The sequence below is a fragment of the Coregonus lavaretus genome (assembly GCF_964263955.1).
Source record: "Coregonus lavaretus genome assembly, chromosome: 5".
Classification (NCBI taxonomy): domain Eukaryota; kingdom Metazoa; phylum Chordata; class Actinopteri; order Salmoniformes; family Salmonidae; genus Coregonus; species Coregonus lavaretus.
In genome coordinates, this window is record NC_139992.1 from 58,560,888 (window position 1) to 58,585,795 (window position 24,908).

General features: G+C 42.6%; 1 protein-coding gene across 1 annotated transcript in view; it reads left to right on the forward strand.

Moving 5' to 3' along the window:
* The window catches only part of LOC311129313 (collagen alpha-1(XVIII) chain-like), a gene marked incomplete at its 5' end in the record, with an annotated part of 86,029 nt that overhangs the window by 40,983 nt on the left and 20,138 nt on the right, over nucleotides 1-24,908 (forward strand). The window contains 10 exons of the mRNA XM_084161593.1: nucleotides 212-262; nucleotides 957-1,085; nucleotides 1,408-1,470; nucleotides 7,479-7,523; nucleotides 12,657-12,788; nucleotides 19,243-19,314; nucleotides 19,430-19,456; nucleotides 19,633-19,731; nucleotides 21,799-21,825; nucleotides 22,116-22,205. Coding sequence (XP_084017719.1) covers nucleotides 212-262; nucleotides 957-1,085; nucleotides 1,408-1,470; nucleotides 7,479-7,523; nucleotides 12,657-12,788; nucleotides 19,243-19,314; nucleotides 19,430-19,456; nucleotides 19,633-19,731; nucleotides 21,799-21,825; nucleotides 22,116-22,205 — 735 coding nt within the window. The remainder of the gene's footprint in view (nucleotides 1-211; nucleotides 263-956; nucleotides 1,086-1,407; nucleotides 1,471-7,478; nucleotides 7,524-12,656; nucleotides 12,789-19,242; nucleotides 19,315-19,429; nucleotides 19,457-19,632; nucleotides 19,732-21,798; nucleotides 21,826-22,115; nucleotides 22,206-24,908) is intronic.

Sequence of the window (24,908 nt, forward strand, 5' to 3'; positions counted from 1 at the left end):
TTATGTATTTTCTACAACCACTTGCAGCTAGCAAAGTACCCTGAAACCACCAGAACAGGGTTGTTGATACCAAACATTTTCAGTTGAGATCAACAAATCATATTTTAGCTAAATTCTTTCAGATGGGAAGAAGGGGTCAAGAGAGCTACAGTAGTTGTGGAGCACATGACTTCTATGATGTGTCTGAGCTATTTCACCTTCTTTGTTTCAGACCTTTGTGGACATGGAAGGCTCTGGGTTCCCTGACTTGGAGACTCTTCGGGTAGGTACACTTTTCTTCTCCATAAGCAAAAGGGCCATAGATTGCCTCGTCATCCCACACTGGTTCAGGTGCAGTTGTTAGGGGTGTAGGGTGAAGTTTCCCCTAGACGCTGATCTTGGGTCAGTTTAGCATTTTCCTGACTAATGGTTAAGATTAGGATTGGGGGAAGGGAAGCTGATCCTAGATCTGCACCTAGGGGAAACTTAATCTCGGTGCGTTGTTAGGGCTCCACTACACCTGTATAAACAACCCCAAACTCAGTACAGATTGTTTTATGTATTCGCCTGATCAAACATCCAACTCAAGGAGCGCACAGCGTCCTACCTCAAATTGGAACGCGACTTGAGCTGTGAAATGCATTTGAAGGAATTTGGAAAGGCCTTGATTTACTTACCCGATGTCAAGCTGAAAGCATTCCTTGCTTTATTTGGTCACAAGCTATGATTTGATTTGATACAGTATGTTCCTTTTAAGATATGTTGTCCTTTACAAACTAGGGTTCATGGACGTCCATCAGCAGTTTACTCTGACAAAAATGTATTGATTTATTTACTTTTATTTTACTAAATTGACTGAGAATTGTACATTATTTTTTGCATCAACAAACTGGGAGAACAGTTGCAGGGGGAGGAGAGGAGTTGAATGGGCTAACATGATTCATGATGTATTCTCTGTGTATTTTCTGGGGTGATAGGGACTGCCTGGTTTGCCTGGCCCTCCTGGACCCCCCGGGGCCCCAGGTCCCGCCGTTGATGGGACAGGGCTCTCTCGCTCGTTTGGCCCCCAAGGTCCCCCAGGACAAGATGGTGCCCCTGGTCAACCGGTAGGTCCTCAGGAGATGCACCCTTCTCTCCATTTGTTTGCCTTTCATGTAACAAACCACAGTGGAACCATAATAGTCATAAGTGTTTCATTGTGTTTCTATCCATGATTATTTGTAATGGATGTACTGTGCTTTATCATAATGTCAGAGGGAAGGTGACCTATGTGCATTGATCTATATTTTACAAATATTTTTTATTAATATACTGTAACTAATAATCAATTGACTCACCACACCGCTGATACACTGTGCAAAGTGGAATGATTATGATGATGATTAAGTTAATAAACATAATATTAAGTCCTAAACTTGTGCTTTTTAGGGGTTACCCGGCCCACCTGGTACTGATGGTCGAACAGGAGTTGCAGGGGCCAGGGGAGAGAAGGTGACTGAAAAAACACAAATTATTCTAATGATCAAGCTCTTTCCATCTCTTCATCATGGCTTTTTGTGTCATTACCAAATGGCATCATTGATTGTTTTCTGAAGAGAAGTACCTATGGGACTTGAATGGGATCGCCGGAGGTAGAGTATCTCATGATAAACTGTAGACCACACTATTTACCAAGAGAGTTTTCATCTATATTTTTCGTAGCTGTCTATCTACCACCACAAACCGATGCTGGCACTAAGATTGCACTCAATGAGCTGTATAAGGCAATAAGTAAACTCATCCAGAGGCAGCGTTCCTAGCGGCCGGGGACTTTAATGCAGGGAAACATAAGTCCGTTCTACCTAACCAGCATGTTAAATGTACAAAAAACTCTAGACCACCTTTACTCCACACACAGAGACGCATACAAAGCTCTCCATCGCCCTCCATTTGGCAAATCTGACCATAACTCTATCCTCCTGATTCCTGCTTACAGTGAGGGAAAAAAGTATTTGATCCCCTGCTGATTTTGTACATTTGCCCACTGACAAAGACATGATCAGTCTATAATTTTAATGGTAGGTTTATTTGAACAGTGAGAGACAGAATAACAACAAAAAAATCCAGAAAAACGCATGTCAAAAATGTTATAAATTGATTTGCATTTTAATGAGGGAAATAAGTATTTGACCCCTCTGCAAAACACGACTTAGTACTTCGTGGTAAAACCCTTGTTGGCAATCACAGAGGTCAGACGTTTCTTGTAGTTGGCCACCAGGTTTGCACACATCTCAGGAGGGATTTTGTCCCACTCCTCTTTGCAGATCTTCAAGTCATTAAGGTTTCAAGGCTGACGTTTGGCAACTCGAACCTTCAGCTCCCTCCACAGATTTTCTATGGGATTAAGGTCTGGAGACTGGCTTGGCCACTCCAGGATCTTAATGTGCTTCTTCTTGAGCCACTCCTTTGTTGCCTTGGCCGTGTGTTTTGGGTCATTGTCATGCTGGAATTCCCATCCACGACCCATTTTCAATGCCCTGGCTGAGGGAAGGAGGTTCTCACCCAAGATTTGACGGTACATGGCTCCGTCCATCGTCCCTTTGATGCGGTGAAGTTGTCCTGTCCCCTTAGCAGAAAAACACCCCCAAAGCATAATGTTTCCACCTCCATGTTTGACGGTGGGGATGGTGTTCTTGGGGTCATAGGCAGCATTCCTCCTCCTCCAAACATGGCGAGTTGAGTTGATGCCAAAGAGCTCGATTTTGATCTCATCTGACCACAACACTTTCACCCAGTTCTCCTCTGAATCATTCAGATGTTCATTGGCAAACTTCAGACAGCCCTGTATATGTGCTTTCTTGAGCAGGGGGACCTTTCGGGCACTGAAGGATTTCAGTCCTTCACGGCGTAGTGTGTTACCAATTGTTTTCTTGGTGACTATGGTCCCAGCTGCCTTGAGATCATTGATAAGATCCTCCCGTGTAGTTCTGGGCTGATTCCTCACCGTTCTCATGATCATTGCAACTCCACGAGGTGAGATCTTGCATGGAGCCCCAGGCTGAGGGAGATTGACAGTTATTTTGTGTTTCTTCCATTTGCGAATAATCGCACCAAATGTTGTCACCTTCTCACCAAGCTGCTTGGCGATGGTCTTGTAGCCCATTCCAGCCTTGTGTAGGTCTACAATCTTGTCCCTGACATCCTTGGAGAGCTCTTTGGTCTTGGCCATGGTGGAGAGTTTGGAATCTGATTGATTGCTTCTGTGGACAGGTGTCTTTTATACAGGTAACAAGCTGAGATTAGGAGCACTCCCTTTAAGAGTGTGCTCCTAATCTCAGCTCGTTACCTGTATAAAAGACACCTGGGAGTGAGAAATCTTTCTGATTGAGGGGGGGTCAAATACTTATTTCCCTCATTGAAATGCAAATCAATTTATAACATTTTTGACATGCGTTTTTCTGGATTTTTTTGTAGTTATTCTGTCTCACTGTTCAAATAAACCTACCATTAAAATTATAGACTGATCATTTCTTTGTCAGTGGGCAATCGTACAAAATCAGCAGGGGATCAAATACTTTTTTCCCTCACTGTATAAGCAAAAACTAAAGCAGGAAGCACCAGTGACTCGGTTAATAAAAAAGTAGTCAGATGGCGCAGATGCTAAGCTACAGGACTGTTTTGCTAGAACAGACTGGAATATGTTCCGGGATTCTTCCGATAGCATTGAGGAGTACACCACATCAGTCACTGGCTTCATCAATATGTGCATCGATGATGTCGTCCCCACAGTGACCGTACGTACTTACCCGAAGCCGTGAATTACAGGCAACATCCGCACTGAGCTAAAGGGTAGAGCTGCCGCTTTCAAGGAGCGGGACTCTAACCCGGACGCTTATAAGAAATCCCGCTATGCCCTCCGACGAACCATGAAACAGGCAAAGAGTCAATACAGGACTAATATTGAATCATACTACACCGGCTCTGACGCTCGTCGGATGTGGCAGGACTTAAAACTATTACAGACTACAAAGGGAAGCACAGCCGCGAGCTGCCAAGAGACACAAGCCTACCAGACGAGCTGAATTACTTCTATGCTCGCTTCGAGGCAAGCAACACTGAAGCATGCACAACAGCATCAGCTGTTCTGGATGACTATGTGATCACGCTCTCCGTAGCCGATGTGAGTAAGACTTAAGCAGGTCAACATTCAAGGCCGCAGGGCCAGACGGATTACCAGGACGTGTACTCCGAGCATGCGCTGACCAACTGGCAAGTGTCTTCACTGATATTTTCAACATGTCCCTGACTGAGTCTGTAATACCAACATGTTTCAAGCAGACCACCATAGTCCCTGTGCCCAAGGACACTAAGATAACCTGCCTAAATGACTACCGACCCATAGCACTCACGTCTGTAGCCATGAAGTGCTTTGAAAGGCTGGTCATGGCTCACATCAACACCATTATCCCAGAAATCCTAGACCCACTCCAATTTGCATACTGCCCCAACAGATCCACATATGATGCAATCTCTATTGCACTCCACACTGCCCTTTCCCACCTGGACAAGAGGAACACCTACGTGAGAATGCTATTCATTGACTACAGTTCAGCGTTCAACACCATAGTGCCCTCAAAGCTCATCACTAAGCTAAGGACCCTGGGACTAAACACCTCCCTCTGCAACTGGATCCTGGACTTCCTGACGGGCCACCCCCAGGTGGTAAGGGTAGGTAACAACACATCTGCCACGCTGATCCTCAAGACGGGGGGCCCTCAGGGGTGCGTGCTCAGTCCCCTCCTGTTCTCCCTGTTCACGCATGACTGCATGGCCAGGCACGACTCCAACACCATCATTAAGTTTGCCGACGACACAACAGTGGTAGGCCTGGTCACCAACAACGATGAGACAGCCTACAGTGGGGAAAAAAGTATTTAGTCAGCCACCAATTGTGCAAGTTCTCCCACTTAAAAAGATGAGAGAGGCCTGTAATTTTCATCATAGGTACACGTCAACTATGACAGACAAAATGATGAAAAAAAATCAAGAAAATCACATTGTAGGATTTTTAATGAATTTATTTGCAAATTATGGTGGAAAATAAGTATTTGGTCAATAACAAAAGTTTCTCAATACTTTGTTATATACCCTTTGTTGGCAATGACACAGGTCAAACGTTTTCTGTAAGTCTTCACAAGGTTTTCACACACTGTTGCTGGTATTTTGGCCCATTCCTCCATGCAGATCTCCTCTAGAGCAGTGATGTTTTGGGGCTGTCGCTGGGCAACACGGACTTTCAACTCCCTCCAAAGATTTTATATGGTGTTGAGATCTGGAGACTGGCTAGGCCACTCCAGGACCTTGAAATGCTTCTTACGAAGCCACTCCTTCGTTGCCCAGGCGGTGTGTTTGGGATCATTGTCATGCTGAAAGACACAGCCACGTTTCATCTTCAATGCCCTTGCTGATGGAAGGAGGTTTTCACTCAAAATCTCACGATACATGGCCCCATTCATTCTTTCCTTTACACGGATCAGTCGTCCTGGTCCCTTTGCAGAAAAACAGCCCCAAAGCATGATGTTTCCACCCCCATGCTTCACAGTAGGTATGGTGTTCTTTGGATGCAACTCAGCATTCTTTGTCCTCCAAACACGACAATTTATATTTTGGTTTCATCTGACCATATGACATATGACATTCTCCCAATCCTCTTCTGGATCATCCAAATGCACTCTAGCAAACTTCAGACGGGCCTGGACATGTACTGGCTTAAGCAGGGGGACACGTCTGCACTGCAGGATTTGAGTCCCTGGCGGCGTAGTGTGTTACTGATGGTAGGCTTTGTTACTTTGGTCCCAGCTCTCTGCAGGTCATTCACTAGGTCCCCCCGTGTGGTTCTGGGATTTTTGCTCACCATTCTTGTGATCATTTTGACCCCACGGGGTGAGATCTTGCGTGGAGCCCCAGATCGAGGGAGATTATCAGTGGTCTTGTATGTCTTCCATTTCCTAATAATTGCTCCCACAGTTGATTTCTTCAAACCAAGCTGCTTACCTATTGCAGATTCAGTCTTCCCAGCCTGGTGCAGGTCTACAATTTTGTTTCTGGTGTCCTTTGTCAGCTCTTTGGTCTTGGCCATTGTGGAGTTTGGAGTGTGACTGTTTGAGGTTGTGGACAGGTGTCTTTTATACTGATAACAAGTTCAAACAGGTGCCATTAATACAGGTAACGAGTGGAGGACAGAGGAGCCTCTTAAAGAAGAAGTTACAGGTCTGTGAGAGCCAGAAATCTTGCTTGTATGTAGGTGACCAAATACTTATTTTCCACCACAATTTGCAAATAAATTCATTAAAAATCCTACAATATGATTTTCAGGATTTTTATTTCTCAATTTGTCTGTCATAGTTGACGTGTACCTATGATGAAAATTACAGGCCTCTCTCATCTTTTTAAGGGGGAGAACTTGCACAATTGGTGGCTGACTAAATACTTTTTTTCCCCACTGTATATGGAGGAGGTCAGAGACCTGGCCGTGTGGTGCCAAGATAATAACCTCTCCCTCATCGTTATCAAGACAAAGGAGATGATTGTGGACTATAGGAAAAAAAAAGAGGACTGAACACGCCCCCATTCTCATCGACGGGACTGTAGTGGAACAGGTTGAGAGCTTCAAGTTCCTTGGTGTCCACATCACCAACAAACTATTTTGGTCCAAACACACCAAGTCAGTCGTGAAGAGGGAGACTGAAAAGATTTGGCATGGGTCCTCAGATCCTCAAAAAGTTCTACAGCTGCACCATCGAGAGCATCCTGACTGGTTGCTTCACCGCCTGGAATGGCAATTGCTCGGCCTCCGACCGCAAGGCACTACAGAGGGTAGTGCGTACGTCCAAGTACATCGCTGGGGCCCAACTTCCTGCCATCCAGGACCTCTATACCAGGCAGTGTCAGAGGAAGGCCCTAAAAATTGTCAAAGACTCCAGCCACCCTAGACATAGACTGTTCTCTCTGCTACCACACGCCAAGCGGTACTTGGAGCGCAAAGTCTAGGTCCAAAAGGCTTCTCAACAGCTTCTACCCCCCAAGCCATAAGACTCCTGAACAGCTAATCATGGCTACCCGGACTATTTGCACTGCCCACACATCCCACCCCATCCCCCTATTTTATGCTGCTCTTACTCTGTTCATTGTTTATGCATAGTCACTTTTACTCTACCCACATGTACATATTACCTCGGCTAGCCGGTGCCCCCGCACATTGACTCTGTACCGGTACCCCCCTGTATATAGCCTCCCTACTGTTATTTTATTTTACTGCTGCTTTTTAGTTATTTGCTTTTATTTTTTTACTTAACGCTTTTTTTATTTTACTTTTCATTGTTGGTTAACGGCTTGTAAGTAAGCATTTCACTGTAATGTCTACACCTGTTGTATTCGGCGCATGTGGCAAATAAAATGTCATTTTTTTTTTTTTATTTGAATTAACTCAAGTTGATCACCTCTACATTCCCCCTCTACAGGGTGATCCAGGTGAACTCGGTCTTCCGGGAGCAGTCGGCGCGAAGGTGGGTACCGAGCCTTTTACTTTACTTTATCAAAAACTCCTTTGAAAACACAGAATTCAGATTTGAAAACATACAGTATTCTGCAAGGGCTTAAGTGTTCCCTCTATTCCTCTCTTCCTCCAGCAAAGCTCCTCCTCCTTCTACCTTCCTAGCTATCTCTCCAACCTGTTCTCTTCTTACTCTACGTCATCTTCCTCTCCTACACCTGCCAATATGCAGCAGGTACCAGGTCCCCAGCATGGGAGAGTGGACTTTCTGTGTCTCTAAGGCAGGGTTGTGATCATTAGGCACCAAACAGACTGAAACAGGGAGGGGCTACCTGAACTTCACTTGCAAAAGGTTTTATATTGTTTTCTGTTGGATGCCCTAATGAACACGACCCAGGTTTCTCTTACACCCACTTCCCTGGAGAACTACTGGGTGCGCATGCTTTTGTTCCAAATGCCTGCACAGCCAGTAGCTCTCCAAGACCAGAGTTGACGACCCTTGATTTTGTTTTAATGTGCTGTACTAAATGTAGTTTAAAAAATATGTTAAGAATGTGGAATGCCTAAAACAAATCAATTTAGCATGTCTGCATGAACTGTAGGGCTGACCCAATTTAGTCGACTGGTCGATTGTTTGGTCGATAGGCTGTGGGTCGAACGAGATTTCTTTAGTCGAGCAGTAGCAGAAAATATATAATTTTCATGATGTACAAGACACCTGTCTGATTCGCGCCTGTCTGAGTGGATTAATCCATTGTGGAGGCCGTGGGGATGGCACAGTCCATCACTCTGAGACGTGCTACTGAAATTGTATGTGGTTATATCACATAAGAACAATGGTGCAACACTAATAAAACATACTATTTTATAACAAATGGGCCTTCTCCCGCGTTGGATAGTGGTCGCTGTCCGCGGTTCTGAAACATCAGTGCGCTGTTGAATAGGCGCCTTTTCCTAGACCATGTTGCTATGTGCATAATAGCAAAGTTACCCAGCATATCGGTGTTGAGAACAATGCGGCGGAGGCAGCAGCGGAGTTAGGAGACGAGAAAACAGCCCTTGCCTTAATTGTCTAAGAAAAGTAAAGGAGAGAGGAAACCCCAACTTAATTAGGTCTATAATCAGTAGCCTGTTAAATGTGCCTGGCTTTATAAATCATCCATACATTGCATATGGAAAGTTTCAGACATTTACATTTTAGCAGACGCTCTTATCCAGAGCGACTTACGGTTAGTGAGTGCATACATTTTCATACTTGCCCCCACGTGGGAATCGAACCCACAACCCTGGCGTTGCAAACGCCATGCTCTTCCAACTGAGCTACACGGGACCACTTGCCTTTTTCCACATTTTGTTACGTTACAGACTTTTTTAAAATTGATTTGGAAAGGCACACACCTGTCTATATAAGGTCCCACAGTTGACAGTGCATGTCAGAGCAAAAACCAAGCCATGAGGTCGAAGGAATTGTCCGTAGAGCTCCAAGACAGGATTGTGTTGAGACACAGATCTGGGGAAGGGTACCAAAACATTTCTGCAGGGTCTGAATACTTACGTAAATAAGGTATTTCTGTTTTTATGTTTAATAAATTTGCACACATTTCTAAAAACTTGTTTTCTCTTTGTCATTATGGGCTATTGTGTGTAGATTGATGAGGAAAAAAATATATTTTATACATTTTAGAATAAGGCTGTAACGTAACACAATGTATATACAGGGAAGGGGTCTGAATACTTTCCAAATGTGCTGTATCTACAGAAATAAGACCGATCCTGCTTGTGTAGCCTACTGATTCCGTGAGCACCGAGCCTCATGCAACCACAAAATGTTGGATAAACAATTTCGGCTGCTTTTAGTCTTTGCTATGCTGTAATAAAGGCTTTACAATTTTTTGTTTTGTTAGAACAGCCTCTCTGGAATTACTTATAATTCATTTTGTGTTGTTTACACTGTTCCAAATTGTCCAAAAAATTATATTTATAATAATATTAACACTCCTTTTTCTTGATCTCCTTCTTGTTGTTATTATTATTATTATTATTATTATTATTATTATTATTATTATTATTATTATTATTATTATTTAACCACAATGGAGCTGTAGGTCTAAGTGCGCATCCTGTTTAGTCTTAATACTGTAACTTACTTAGGCCTATATTTCAATACTTATATAGGCTGTTGTATCAATCAATCATTCATTTGTTCATGTCATCACACAGCAATCAAGTCATTCATGATTTGAAATGCAATCAAGCGTTTTAGTTTTAAAATAAAATAACAAAGCAACCCTTGAATAGGCTAAATAGCGTACACAATAAATAAACAGTTCCTATGTAAGCAGTTGCATTCACGAATACATGCGACTGTTTTTAGTCTTTGCTGTAATAAAGGCTTTCCAAAAAAAACGTTACAACAGACTCTCTGGTATGTTTAGAATTTATTTAGTGTTGTTTACATTGTTCCAAACGGTCAAAAGATTTATATTGTAATCTAACATCACCTGTTTGTCACACATAATATGCACGCAGCGCTTGCTCCTTACCTTATTTTTCTTGATCTCCAGTATTTTCCACAACTGACTTCCCCTTTACCTCCTGAGCAACCAAACATTCCCCCGTTTCGAGTTTGTCACGTCATCTGCGTCCATTTTTCTGTCTCGTGTTATGGTGTTCTGAGTTATTTATAACCAATTTATTGATGTGATTATGATATGCTATAGGTCAGGGCCTATTGGTCATGTGCATGCGATGCATACAGTGAGCGAAAAAAGTATTTGATCCCCTGCTGATTTTGTAAGTTTTGCATTTGAATGAGGGGAATAAGTATTTGACCCCTCTGCAAAACATTACTTAGTACTTGGTGGCAAAACCCTTGTTGGCAATCACAGAGGTCAGACGTTTCTTGTAGTTGGCCACCAGGTTTGCACACATCTCAGGAGGGATTTTGTCCCACTCCTCTTTACAGATCTTCTCCAAGTCATTAAGGTTTCGAGGCTGACGTTTGGCAACTCTAACCTTCAGCTCCCTCCACAGATTTTCTATGGGATTAAGGTCTGGAGACTGGCTAGGCCACTCCAGGACCTTAATGTGCTTCTTCTTGAGCCACTCCTTTGTGGCTGTGTGTTTTGGGTCATTGTCATGCTGGAATACCCATCCACGACCCATTTTCAATGCCCTGGCTGAGGGAAGGAGGTTCTCACCCAAGATTTGACGGTACATGGCTCCGTCCATCGTCCCTTTGATGCGGTGAAGTTGTCCTGTCCCCTTAGCAGAAAAACGCCCAGAAAGCATAATGTTTCCACCTCCATGTTTGACGGTGGGGATGGTGTTCTTGGGGTCATAGGCAGCATTCCTCCTCCTCCAAACACGGCGAGTTGAGTTGATGCCAAAGAGCTCCATTTTGGTCTCATCTGACCACAACACTTTCACCCAGTTCTCCTCTGAATCATTCAGATGTTCATTGGCAAACTTCAGACGGGCATGTATATGTGCTTTCTTGAGCAGGGGGGACCTTGCAGGCGCTGCAGGATTTCAGTCCTTCACGGCGTAGTGTGTTACCAATTGTTTTCTTGGTGAGTATGGTCCCAGCTGCCTTGAGATCATTGACAAGATCCTCCCGTGTAGTTCTGGGCTGATTCCTCACCGTTCTCATGATCATTGCAACTCCACGAGGTGAGATCTTGCATGGAGCCCCAGGCCGATTCTAGCCTTGTGTAGGTCTACAATCTTGTCCCTGACATCCTTGGAGAGCTCTTTGGTCTTGGCCATGGGGAGAGTTTGGAATCTGATTGATTGCTTCTGTGGACAGGTGTCTTTTATACAGGTAACAAGCTGAGATTAGGAGCACTCCCTTTAAGAGTGTGCTCCTAATCTCAGCTCGTTACCTGTATAAAAGACACCTGGGAGCCAGAAATCTTTCTGATTGAGAGGGGGTCAAATACTTATTTCCCTCATTAAAATGCAAATCAATTTATAACATTTTTGACATGCGTTTTTCTGGATTTTTTTGTAGTTATTCTGTCTCTCACTGTTCAAATAAACTTACCATTAAAATTATAGACTGATCATTTCTTTGTCATTGGGCAAACGTACAAAATCAGCAGGGGATCAAATACTTTTTTCCCTCACTGTACGTGTCACGTAAAGAGAGCAAGGGTTGAGGGAATAGGGACTGTTTTTCCTAAACAAATCAGGGATTTCGGTAACATAACTTTTCAGGCAGAAATGGCTGTAATTATGTTGCAGCTTCAGCAACACGGACAGCGCGATAAACACTGTTGATGGTCTGTGGTGGTCGCTGCAGCAGGGAGGAGAGGGAGACAACGGGTGCTAGTCACAGTCACTCGCTGTAAGAAAATAAAATATACAGCGCAGCAAGTCTGAGCCCGGCCCGGCACAAATCAATTGTGGTCGGACTCGCTCTAGTCATTTGTGTGTCTTAATTATTTCATCAAAAGGGTCTCTTAAAGCATCAAACAAGCACAGTGCATATAGTTGATTTGATTAAAACACATAGGATGTCTATATATGGAAAAATACACTTTCGTCGACCAAGATTTTTGTTGTCGGGGACAGTCCTAATGATCTCTAAATCATGTTTCAGGCTAGACGACTATTTCAACTGTCGAATTACCTTATTTACAGTTGGTCAGTTTCTCCTAATGTTGCTTAGATTGCCCTACAATGTGATTAATACCTGTGTGAAGTGTGTCCTACTAGTACACTCTTAGAAGATAAGGTGCTATCTAGAACCTAAAAGGATGTGTTTGGCTGTTCCCATAGGAGAACCCTTTGAATAACTATGTTTGGTTCCAAGTAGAACCCTTTTGGTTCCAGTTAGAACCCTTCTGGGTTCTATGTAGAACCTTTTCCACAGAGAGTTCTACATGGAACCCAAAAGGGTTCTACCGTGAACCAAAAAGGGTTCTCCTATAGGGACAGCTGAAAAACCCTTTTGGAACCCTTTTTTTTTCAAAGAGTGTGGTGTGTGGATTGGATCTTATTCTTTGCATATTGCTGATAATGGATGCCTGACAATGACAATGGAAACCTACTCAGATGCTGTAATATAGCCAACAAATGGAACAATGGCTCATCAATATGATAATGACTGTTTTTTAATCTTGACTATCATCCCATTCCACAGGGCGCACAGGGATTGACTGGCAACCCCGGTCAGCCAGGACAGGGTGGATTGGCTGGCCTTCCTGGACCAATGGGACCAGTGGGACAACCCGGGCCACCAGGACCCCCCGGACCAAGCTATCATGCTGGCTTTGTGAGTACCCACCAGGGACGAGTTTCCTTATCTCAATGGTCTTTACGATGCATGATTACTAATGCCCAATGTTAATACTGAGTGTTTCATAATTTCACAATTCTCACTAGCTTGTCAAAAGATCTGTAAACATTACCCGGTGTTAAACTAATGCTGCATCAACATTCAGAGTTACATTTTATTGATCAGTTTAAGTACAACAACAGTTTTTGGTAACCTTAGTAAGCTATTTGAACAATAGGGGTGTTGTGATTTGTTATGGAAATGCCCATTACTTTAGTTGTATTAGGAATGAGATTCGCGCACATAACTCCGACTTTAGTGTTATCATGGGTTGATGTCAATGGGAGGCGTGTGGTTCTAATGTCAGGATTCGGTCCTTAGAGACTTAGTCTCTCGCTCTCTTGCTCTCTCTCTCTTGCGCTCTTGCTCTCTCTCTCTTGCGCTCTCGCTCTCTTGCTCTCTCTCTCAATTTTTCAATTAAATTCAAAGGGGCTTTATTGGCATGGGAAACATATGTTTCATTGCCAAGCAAGTGAAATAAACAGAAGTAACAACATCAACAAAAAACTATTAGAAATTAACAGTAAACTCAAAAAGGTTTCAAGAAGATCTAGAAATGTAAAGTGTTATATTTTCAGCTATGTACAGTGTTTTAGCAATGTGCAAATAGTTGTAGTACAAAATAAACATAAGTATTGGTGATATTTACAATGTTACTTGTGCTCCACTGGTTGCCCTTTTCTCATGGCAACGGGCAACAAATCTTGCTGCTGTGATTGCACATTGTGGTATTTCGCCTAACAGATATGGAAGTTTATCAATGTTTGATTTGTTTTCTAATTCTTTGTAGGTCTGTGTGATCTGTGGGAAATATGTGGCTCAAATGTTGTCAAACATTTGGCAGGAGGTTAGGAAGTGTAGCTCACTTTCCACCTAATTTTGTGGACAGTAGGCACATATCCTGTCTTCTCTTCAGAGCCAGGTCTGCCTATGGCGACCTCTCTCAATAGCAAGGCTATGCTCAATGAGTCTGTACATAGTCAAATATTTTCTTAATTTTGGGTCAGTCACAGTGGTCAGGTATTATGCCATTACTCTCTGTTTAGGGTCAGATAGCATTCCAATTGCTCTGTTTTTTTGGTTGATTCTTTCCAGTGTGTCATAGTTATCTTGTTGCTTTCTCATAATTTGGTTGGGTCTAATTGTGTTGCTGGCCTGGGGGTCTGTTTGTGTTTGAACAGAGCCGCAGAACCAGCTGGCTGAGGGGACTTTTCTCTAGGTTAATCTCTCTGTATGTGAGGTCTTTGTGGTGGAATGTGTGGGCATCACTTCCTTTTAGGTGGTTATAGAATTTGACAGCTCTTTTCTGGATTTTGATAACTAGCGGGTATAGTCCTAATTCCGCTCTGCATGCATTGTTTGGGGTTTTGCATTGTACACAAAGTATATTTTGCAGAATTCCAATTGGGTGTTCGTCCCATTTTGTCAATTATTGGTTGGTGAGTGTAACCCAGACCTCACAACCAGAGAGGGCAATGGGTTCTATAACTGATTGAAGTATTTTTAGCCAGATCGTAATTGGAATGTCGAGTTTTATGTTCCTTTTGATGGCGTAGAAGGCCCTTCTTGCCTTGTCTCTTAGATCGTTCACATCCTTGTGGAAGTTACCTGTGGTGTTGATGTTTAGGCAGAGGTAGATAGAATTATTTGTGTGCTCTAAGGCAACAGAGTCTAGATAAAATGTGTATTTGTTGGCCTGGCAACTGGACCTTTTTTGGAACATAATTTTTTTTATCTTACTGAGATTCACTGTCAGGGCCCAAGTCTGACAGAATCTGTGCAGAAAATCTAGGTGCTGCTGTAGGCCCTCCTTGGTTGGGGACAGAAGCACCAGATTATCTGCAAACAGTAGAGATTTGATTTCCGAGTCCAGTAGGGTGACGCTGGGTGCTGCAGACTGTTCTAGTGCCCTCGCCAATTCATTAATATAAATGTTGAAGAGGGTGGGGCTCAAGCTGCGTCCCTGTCTCACCCCAAGGAAATATATCTGTGTGTTTTGTGCCAATTTTAACTGCACACTAGTTGTTTGTGTACATAGATTTTATAATGTCATATGTTTTTCTTCCAACACCGATTTCAGTCAATTTGTATAGCAGACCTTCATGCCAAATTGAGTAAAACGCTTCTTTGAAATCAACAAAGCATGAGATGATGTTGCTTTTGTGTTGGTTTATTTGTTTGTCAATGGGTGTGTAGGGTGTATACGTGGTCTGTCGTACAGTATTTTGGTAAGAAGCCAATTTGACATTTGCTCAGGACATTGTTTTCACTGAGGAAATGTTGGAGTCTGCTGTTGATACTGCAGAATATTTTTCAGAGATTGCTGTTGACACAGATTCCATGGTATTTATTGGGGTCAAATTTGTCCCCACCTTTGCCATGACCCTGAAAGACATCGCACTCAACCGCAGTCCCAGCACCTCACACAGGTTCTGCATTTGATTGATAGTGTATATCAATTCGCCATGACATATATCACCAGTAGTATATTTACCGTTAATTCCTATAATTTCTAATCTACAATGTTTGTTACTTTGGTTACGGTAATTTCTGTTAATGCGTACAATATTATTTTTCCAGTCTTCCCGTTATCATTGTTGGAGTGGACACATTGTTTGCAGAGTGCAAAACCTATGCTACACTTGTTAGAAACACGTTTTGGTTTATTTCATTCCGTTTACGAGTTTTATCAATTTAGTCATTGTCTTTTGTTTATAGCGCTCCAGTCAATGTTGAGTTAGGACGCGCACGCATAGAAGTAGGCCTATAGGCTACCTGGCCTGTGCGTAAATGTAGGCATATAAATGTGCCCATTTGGGGATCTGATAGTATTTCTGATTGGCTTAACGCACTACCACTAATGACCTGTGGAGCTTCTCAAAGTAATGTTTTCTTCACCTCAAACAGAAAGCAAACAGTCTGTTTTTACATCCATTGAGAATTACAATAGTTCCTCTTTCCAGCTCTTTCCCGTTCGATAACCACTCAGCGTGAAAGGGAAAAATGTAATGCTCTGATCCAGTGGAAATGTCATAAAATAGGCCTACCTGATTACTTCTTATCAGTGCTTGACTTGGACTGAAATAGGTTCCGGTACTCATTTTGGGAGCTGGTACTGTTTATATTTAGGTGCAGGAGCTCCACAATACTTTTGAGCTAATATTCTATAAGAGGAACAGGAGCTCAAGCAGTAGAACATTTGAGGTGCCGGTACTCAGCTCCGGTGAGCTCCTGCCCAAGTCAAGCACTGCTTCTTATCCCATGTTCAAATAGCCTACAGCTGTGTCTGTCCTGAGCTCACTGGCACAGAAAACACTGAGGGCCCAGAATATTTAATACAATGATGCAAGTTCGCTAGCGCAAGCTTCAGGCCTGACCCAACTTAATAGATGATACAATGTTTCAAGTTTGTTGCAGACAGGCCATGTGTAACCAATGTGATTTATAGGATATTTATATATTTTTTAAATATATTTTCTACCTGCAGGCTGCAATGTTTTTATTTGTTGGCTTTTTATGTAGGCTATTTTTACATCGTTGGCAATGGCAATAGAAGTTACTTTTTAGGTTATTATTTTCATTTTGTTTTGGATATAATTTTGATTAACCACCTGACAATGATTTTGAGATACAAAGATGTTATTATAAACTAATGAAAATATTTCACGAAAATGTGCATATGAAAACCATAACTGGCACGCAGATCGGTAGAAATTGTAAGATAAATTGGCATTCCACATGAGAAAGGTTGCCGACTCCTGAGTCAGGTTACATTTTTTTTTTCTTCTGATTATCTAGATCTCTGGCGCCCTCTTGAGGCATTTGTCTTGTTTCATCAAACCTTAAGCTCAATGCATAGTGTGTGTCTATTAAATGGAAAAATACACGTTTAAAAATTTGGTCAAAACTTTCGATAGACCAAGATTATTTTGGGGGGGAACAGCCCTACTCTCTCATGAGTTGTTCATTGTCGCACCTCAGCTTTCTCCCCTCCTCCTTCAGCTGTGCTGTTTTTTTCCCTCCTGTTGGAATTTTGTCACCACAGTCCAGAGTGCAGACACGTCTCTCTCCATCTTCTGCTCTCTGGGTCTGGTTGAGGGGGTGTTGTTGTGCAGGTCTGTTGTGGTCTGTAATGTGTTTAATTACTGTTTGAGCTCTACCAGCTCATCCACCGGGTGGGTGAATGTATCCTTCATAATAATGCAGGAGCAGTGCTGTTCTGGGATCTGGGTCTGCTCAGTGCTGTGGGGGCTGACTCTCCTCTTGGGGTTGCTTGTCTGTGGGGCTGTTTGAGGATGGGGTGTGATCCGACTTGTTCGGGATGGGGGGGTCGTCACCAGGGGTGAGCTTCTCATACTGTACTTTCTCTTTGATCCTGTAAAAGGCCGGCTGAAAAGTTTTGAGGTTTCCCCTCACCATTACCATTCCAGACTTGAACAGGTTGACACAGACTGTCTCGTGTCCTCAATGTGCAGTATTCTGGGTTTCCACCCTGGATTAATACCCTCTCTCTTGACAGAGGGGTAGTGTGCTCTTATTGCCCTGTGCCATGCCAGGGGCTGGTCTGTGTGGAAGATGAGGTTGCTTACGTCCCATTCTTGTAACAGTCAGAAAATATTGTCTCTGGATTTTCTTTGAGGAGCTTATCTTTGTACTTTTTACATGCATGATATTTGTTTTCTGTGGGGAACTGCACTTTGATGGCCTCTGCATAGGGGTGTGAGGGCTCTTCATTTGGGTGGGGAGGCTTTGGTGCTCTGCTGGCATTGTTGTATTCAAGGTGAAAATGGAAGTTGCTGCCGGGACGTCTGGCCTGTCCTAACTAAGCATTTGAGTCTTCATATAGTAAGATATCTTATAGTAATACAGTGGCTTGCGAAAGTATTCACCCCCCATGCCCTTAAACCACTCAAGTGTTGCTTTAGCATTGTCCTGCTGGAAGGTGAACCTCCGTCCCAGTCTCAAATCTCTGGAAGACTGAAACAGGTTTCCCTCAAGAATTTCCCTGTATTTAGCACCATCCATCATTCCTTCAATTCAGACCAGTTTCCCAGTCCCTGGCGATGAAAAAGATCCCCACAGCATGATGCTGCCACCACCATGCTTCACTGTGGATGGTGTTCTCGGGGTGATGAGAGGTGTTGGGTTTGCGCCAGACATAGCGTTTTCTTTAAGCAATGGCTTTTTCCTGGCCACTCTTCCATAAAGCCCAGCTCTGTGGAGTGAACGGCTTAAAGTGGTCCTATGGACAGATACTCCAATCTCCGCTGTGGAGCTTTGCAGCTCCTTCAGGGTTATCTTTGGTCTCTTTGTTGCCCCTCTGATGAATGCCCTCCTTGCCTGGTCCGTGAGTTTGGTGGGCGGCCCTCTCTTGGCAGGTTTGTTGTGGTGCCATATTCTTTCCATTTTTTATAATGGATTTAATGGTGCTCCATGGGATGTTCAAAGTTTCTGATGTTTTGTTATAACCCAACCCTGATCTGTACTTCTCCACAAGTTTGTCCCTGACCTGTTTGGAGAGCTCCTTGGTCTTCATGGTGCAGCTTGCTTGGTGGTGCCCCTTCCTTAGTGGTTTTGCAGACTCTGGGGCCTTTCAGAACAGGTGTATATATACACTGAGATCATGTGACAGATCATGTGACACTTAAATAAAGTCCACCTTTGTGCAATCTAACTAATGATGTGACTTCTGAAGGTAATTGGTTGCACCAGACCTTATTTAGGGGCTTCATAGCAAAGGGGGTGAATACATATGCACGTACCACTTTTCCGTTATTTTTCTTTTTGTATTTTATTTAACAAGGTAATTATTTCATTTCACTTCACCAATTTGGACTATTTTGTGTATGTCCATTACATTAAATCCAAATAAAAATCAATTTAAATTACAGGTTATAATGCAACAAAATAGGAAAAACGCCAAGGGGGATGAATAATTTTGCAAGGCACTGTATATCTAGAGATTATTTTAACATCTTTCTTTTACTTCTTGGCCTTGGAAGTAGCTACAGATTGAACATCTACTCACTCAGTTGTAGGTTTGGTGGTATTTCTAGGTTTTGTCTGTGCTTTTTCTGCTGGTTGTTGTTTTGCTGGGTAGTCCTTGGCAGTTTTTGGTAATAAGAATAATTTCCAGATATTTTTGTCCAAATTCAAGGTTGTACGCTTGAAGTTTCTATTTGGATTGAAGATTCTGTTGTAAAGGGTAGTTTCCTGAGTAAGTCCATGTGAAAAAAATCTGGTTTATCGCACTCTAATTCTAGAGTTTTTGGAAAAAGTTCATGAGCTCATGACCTCTGTCTCGGTCTCTCTCTCTCCCTTTGTTTCTCTCTCTATCTTTTTCTTTCTGTCTCTATCTCTCTCTCCTTCCTTCCTTTCGCTATGTGTGAAGGACGACATGGAAGGCTCTGGTGTGGGAGTGGCCAATGGGGTTCCTGGAGCCAGAGGGCCAGAGGGGCGACAGGTGGGTGTCCTCTGCAGCTGGCATTCATTTTTAGATCCAATATATACTGTATGTTTGATTCTGACATTTTAATAGATTCTCTCACTGATTGTGCTTTTTTTCTGTTCACTTTCAGGGTCCTGCTGGCATCCCTGGCCTACCGGTATGAGCTTCACTTTGGTTTAAATTCATATCATTTCGTCAAGAAAAAATACAAATCGTTAAATAAAAAGTTTAGACAAACCAATACAATGCAATCCATCTCAATATTCTTACATGAATTCCTCCTCTTATGTGATCAGTTTCAATTTAACTAGTGGCTTGTATTTCACTCGATAGGGCAAGTCTGGTTTCCCTGGTATTCCTGGCGAGAAGGGAAGTGAAGGACTACAAGGAAGAGATGGCCGACCAGGGTTGGACGGTTTCCCTGGACCTAATGTATGTCAGAACCTGCTTCCCTTCACCCACCTCACAATATCTACATAAGGGTTATGAGTCATGTAGTTAGCGTTAGCTAGCTATCTGGGAACACCAATTCAGGTCCTGGAGACCTGCTGGTTGAGCAAGGTTTTGTTCCAGCCCTACACTAACATATCTGCTCCAGACTGAAGGTCATGATTAGTTGATTACATGTGACTGGTTTGTAGTGCAGCTGTGCTGAAAATTAAAGCCTGTCTAGATTTTATCTGTTCTTGCACACAAATACAACGATTAAAAATCAAAGTGGGGGACAAGGTTGGGGTTCAATCTTCAGCAAGTCAGCTCAGAGAAGGAACTGAAATAGAATTTTTTATAGACATAATTTTTCTAAATAATGGACTTTTTCTCACAAATGTACAGTTGAAGTCGGAGGTTTACATGCACCTTAGCCAAATACATTTAAACTCCGTTTTTCACAATTCCTGACATTTAATCCAAGTAAAAATATCCTGTCTTAGGTCAATAAGGATCACCTCTTTATTTTAAGAATGTGAAATGTCAGAATAATAGTAGAGAGTGATTTATTTAAGCTTTTCTTTCTTTCATCACATTCCCAGTGGGTCAGAAGTTTACATACACTCAATTAGTATTTGGTAGCATTGCCTTTAAATTGATTAACTTGGGTCAAACGTTTCGGGTAGCCTTCCACAAGCTTCCCACAGTAAGTTGGGTAAATGTTGGCCCATTCCTCCTGACAGAGCTGGTGTAACTGAGTCAGGTTTGTAGGCCTCCTTGCTCGCACATGCTTTTTCAGTTCTGCCCACAAATGTTCTATAGGATTGAGGTCAGGGCTTTGTGATGGCCACTCCAATATCTTTACTTTTTGTCCTTAAGCCATTTTGCCAAAACTTCGGAAGTATGCTTGGGGTCATTGTCCATTTGGAAGACCCATTTGCGACCAAGCTTTAACTTCCTGACTGATGTCTTGAGATGTTGCTTCAATATATCAACATAATTTTCCTTCCTTGTGATGCCATTCTTTTGTGAAGTGCACCAGTCCCTCCTGCAAAAAAGCACCCCCACAGTATAATGCTGCCACCCACGTGCTTCACGGTTGGGATGGTGTTCTTCGGCTTGCAAGGACCCCCTTTTTCCTCCAAACATAACGATGGTCATTATGGCCAAACAGTTCTATTTTTGTTTCATCAGACCAGAGGACATTTCTCCAAAAAGTACGATCTTTGTCCCCATGTGCAGTTGCAAACCATAGTCTGTCTTTTTTATGGCGGTTTTGGAGCAGTGGCTTCTTCCTTGCTGAGCGGCCTTTCAGGTTCTGTCGATATAGGACTCATTTTCCTGTGGATATAGATACTTTTGTACCTGTTTCTTCCAGCATCTTCACAAGGTCCTTTTGCTGTTGTTCTGGGATTGATTTGCACTTTTCGCACCAAAGTACGTTCATCTCTAGGAGACAGAACGCGTCTCCTTCCTGAGCGGTATGACGGCTGCGTGATCCCATGGTGTTTATACTTGCGTACTATTGTTTTGTACAGATGAACGTGGTACCTTCAGGCGTTTGGAAATTGCTCCCAAGGATGAACCAGACTTGTGGAGGTCTACAATTCTTTTTCTGAGGTCTTGGCTGATTTATTTTGCTTTTCCCATGATGTCAAGCAAAGAGGCACTGAGTGTGAAGGTAGGCCTTGAAATACATCCACAGGTACACCTCCAATTGACTCAAATTATGTAAATTAGCCTATCAGAAGCTTCTAAAGCCATGACATCATTTTCTGGAATTTTCTGGAATTTAAAGGCACAGTCAACTTAGTGTATGTAAACTTCTGACCCACTGGAATTGTGATACAATGAATTATAAGTGAAATAATCTGTCTGTAAACAATTGTTGGAAAAATTACTTGTCATGCACGAAGTAGATGTCCTAACGGACTTGCCAAAACTATAATGTGTTAACAAGAAATTTGTGGAGTGGTTGAAAAACAAGTTTTAATGACTCCAACCTAAGTGTATGTAAACTTCCGACTTCAACTGGATGTTTTTCTTTTTGGTTCCCCTTTCATTTTCCAGGGACAAAAGGGGGACAGAGGAGAAAGAGTGAGTATTTTCACATTTTCCTATAATTAAAATGTAATTCAAGGGACATAATAAAAGTTCAATTACATGCCTAAAGCAAGAAAATGTAACACTTATATAGTGTACCAAAAATGGAACTACCTACCAGGAAATCAATGTGTTTAGCAATTAACCATCAGGAGGATGAGAAAATCTCTGACCCAGTGTCAGTTATTAGGGGCAACTTCCACCCACTCCCATGAAGCATATGGAATCCGTGCCAGCATTTCTTTGTCACAAAAGGTTGATGTTCTCTTCGGTCTGTTTTTTAGGGTGAAACTGGTCGCGATGGAAACGGACAGCCTGGGCCACCAGGTCCACCCGGCCCACCAGGACAAATAATCTACCAGACCTCCAGCAGCGTAAGGCCTCCTCCCGAAACAACCCCTCTCTTTTTTTGTGTGAAACAAACATAAAACTTGGGCGTGCATAATTATCAACCCCCGCCCAAAGTCAATACTTTGTAGAGCCACCATTTGCAGCAATTACAGCTGCAAGTCTCTTGGGGTATGTCTCTATAGGCTTGGCACATCTGGCCACTGGGATTTTTGCCCATTCTTCAAGGCAAAACTGCTCCAGCTCCTTCACGTTGGATTGGTTCCGCTGGTGTACAGCAACCTTTAAATCATACCACAGATTCTCAATTGGATTGAGGTCTTGGCTTTGACTAGGCCATTCCAATACATTTAAATGTTTCCCCTTAAACCACTCGAGTGTTGCTTTAGCAGTATGCTTAGGGTCATTGTCCTGCTGGAATTAGTGCCATCCAGCATTCCGTAAATTCTGACCAGTTACCCAGTCCCTGCCGATGAAAAACATCCCCACAGCATGATGCTGCCACCACCATGCTTCACTGTGGGGATGGTGTTCTCGGGGTGATGAGAGGTTTTGGGTTTGCGCTAGACATAGCGTTTTCCTTGATGGCCAAAAAGTTCAATTTTAGTCTCATCTGACCAGAGTACCTTCTATACAGTGAGGGAAAAAAGTATTTGATCCCCTGGTGATTTTGTACGTTTGCCCACTGACAAAGAAATGATCAGTCTATAATTGTAATGGTGGGTTTATTGAACAGTGAGAGACAGAATAACAACAAAAAAATCCAGAAAAACGCATGTACAAAATGTTATAAATTGATTTGCATTTTAATGAGGGAAATAAGTATTTGACCCCCTCTCAATGAGAAATATTTCTTGCTCCCAGGTGTCTTTTATACAGGTTAAGAGCTGAGATAAGGAGCACGCTCTTATAGGGAGTGCTCCTAATCTCAGCTTGTTACCTGTATAAAAGAAACCTGTCCACAGAAGTAGTCAATCAATCAGATTCCAAACTCTCCACCATGGCCAAGACCCAAGAGCTCTCCAAGGATGTCAGGGACAATCGCACCAACTGTTGTCTCCTTCTCACCAAGCTGCTTGGCGATGGTCTTGGTCTTGTAGCCCATTCCAGCCTTGTGTAGGTCTACAATCTTGTCCCTGACATCCTTGGAGAGCTCTTTGGTCTTGGCTATGGTGGAGAGTTTGGAATCTGATTGATTGATTGCTTCTGTGGACAGGTGTCTTTTATACAGGTAACAAATTGAGATTAGCAGCACTCCCTTTAAGAGTGTGCTCCTAATCTCAGCTCGTTACCTGTATAAAAGACACCTGGGAGCCAGAAATCTTTCTGATTGAGAGGGGGTCAAATACTTCTTTCCCTCATTAAAATGCAAATACATGTATAAAATTTTTGACATGCGTTTTTCTGGATTTTTTTGTAGTTATTCTGTCTCTCACTGTTCAAATAAACCTACCATTAAAATTAAAGACTGATAATTTATTTGTCAGTGGGAAAACATACAAAATCACCAGGGGATCAAATACTTTTTCCCCTCACTGTACACATGCCAGGCACAAAATCCTCTCGCAGACTCTCAATTTAGCATACTTAACTGCCTGCTGATGGGCCATCAACGGACTTCCCATTGTATTCAAACTGATTGGGTAGGTTCCCAGATCATTCACACATGCCCAATGGTCAATCAGCTGGAAGTTGTCTGGACACTAAAGCTGTGAAAGTGAAGTCTACACAGTTCCAATCTTATTTATTCAAGCCGATGTATCGGTTTCGGAAAAAAACAACTGATATCGATAAAGATTTTCCATATCGGTGCACATCACTACTTGAAACCCTGGGTCATGGTCATTCGCACCAAATGGAAGAAAACAGACCGAAATAGGAAGGGACTACCTGAACTTGTCCAGTAAGAGAGTCATTTTGTTTTCCGTTGCAAAATGGACCTTAATGAATACAACCCCTGTATATGGTCGTCATTATACTATGGAAGTGTAGCATTTATAACAAAGATTAGGCTACACCTCTATGGAGATGGCAGTAACCATCTGTTTCCATTTGTTGTATGTTTTTATTTTTCCACCTTTATTTAACCAGGTAAACCAGTTGAGAACAAGTTCTCATTTAGAGCTGCGACCTGGCCAAGATAAAGCAAAGCAGTGCGATAAAAACAACAACAACACAGAGTTACATATGGAATAAACAAAACGTACAGTCAATAACACAATAGAAAATCTATATACAGTGTGTGCAAATGTAGTACGTTATGGAGGTAAGGCAATAAATAGGCCATAGTGCAAAAATAATTACAATTTAGTATTAACACTGGAGTGATATATGTGCAGAAGATGATGTGCAAATAGAGATACTGGGGTGCAAATGAGCAAAATAAATAACAATGTAAATAACAATATGGGGATGAGGTAGTTGGGTGGGCTAATTACAGATGGGCTGTGTACAGGTGCTGTGATCAGTAAGCTGCTCTGACAACTGATGCTTAAAGATAGTGAGGAAGATAAGTGTCTCCAGCTTCAGAGATTTTTGCAGTTCGTTCCAGTCATTTGCAGCAGAGAACTGGAAGGAAAGGCGGCCAAAGGAGGTGTTGGCTTTGGGGATGACCAGTGAGATATACCTGCTGGAGCGCAAACTACGGGTGGGTGTTGCTATGTTGATCAATGAGCTAAGATAAGGCAGGGATTTGCCTAGAAGTGATTTATAGATGACCTGGAGCCAGT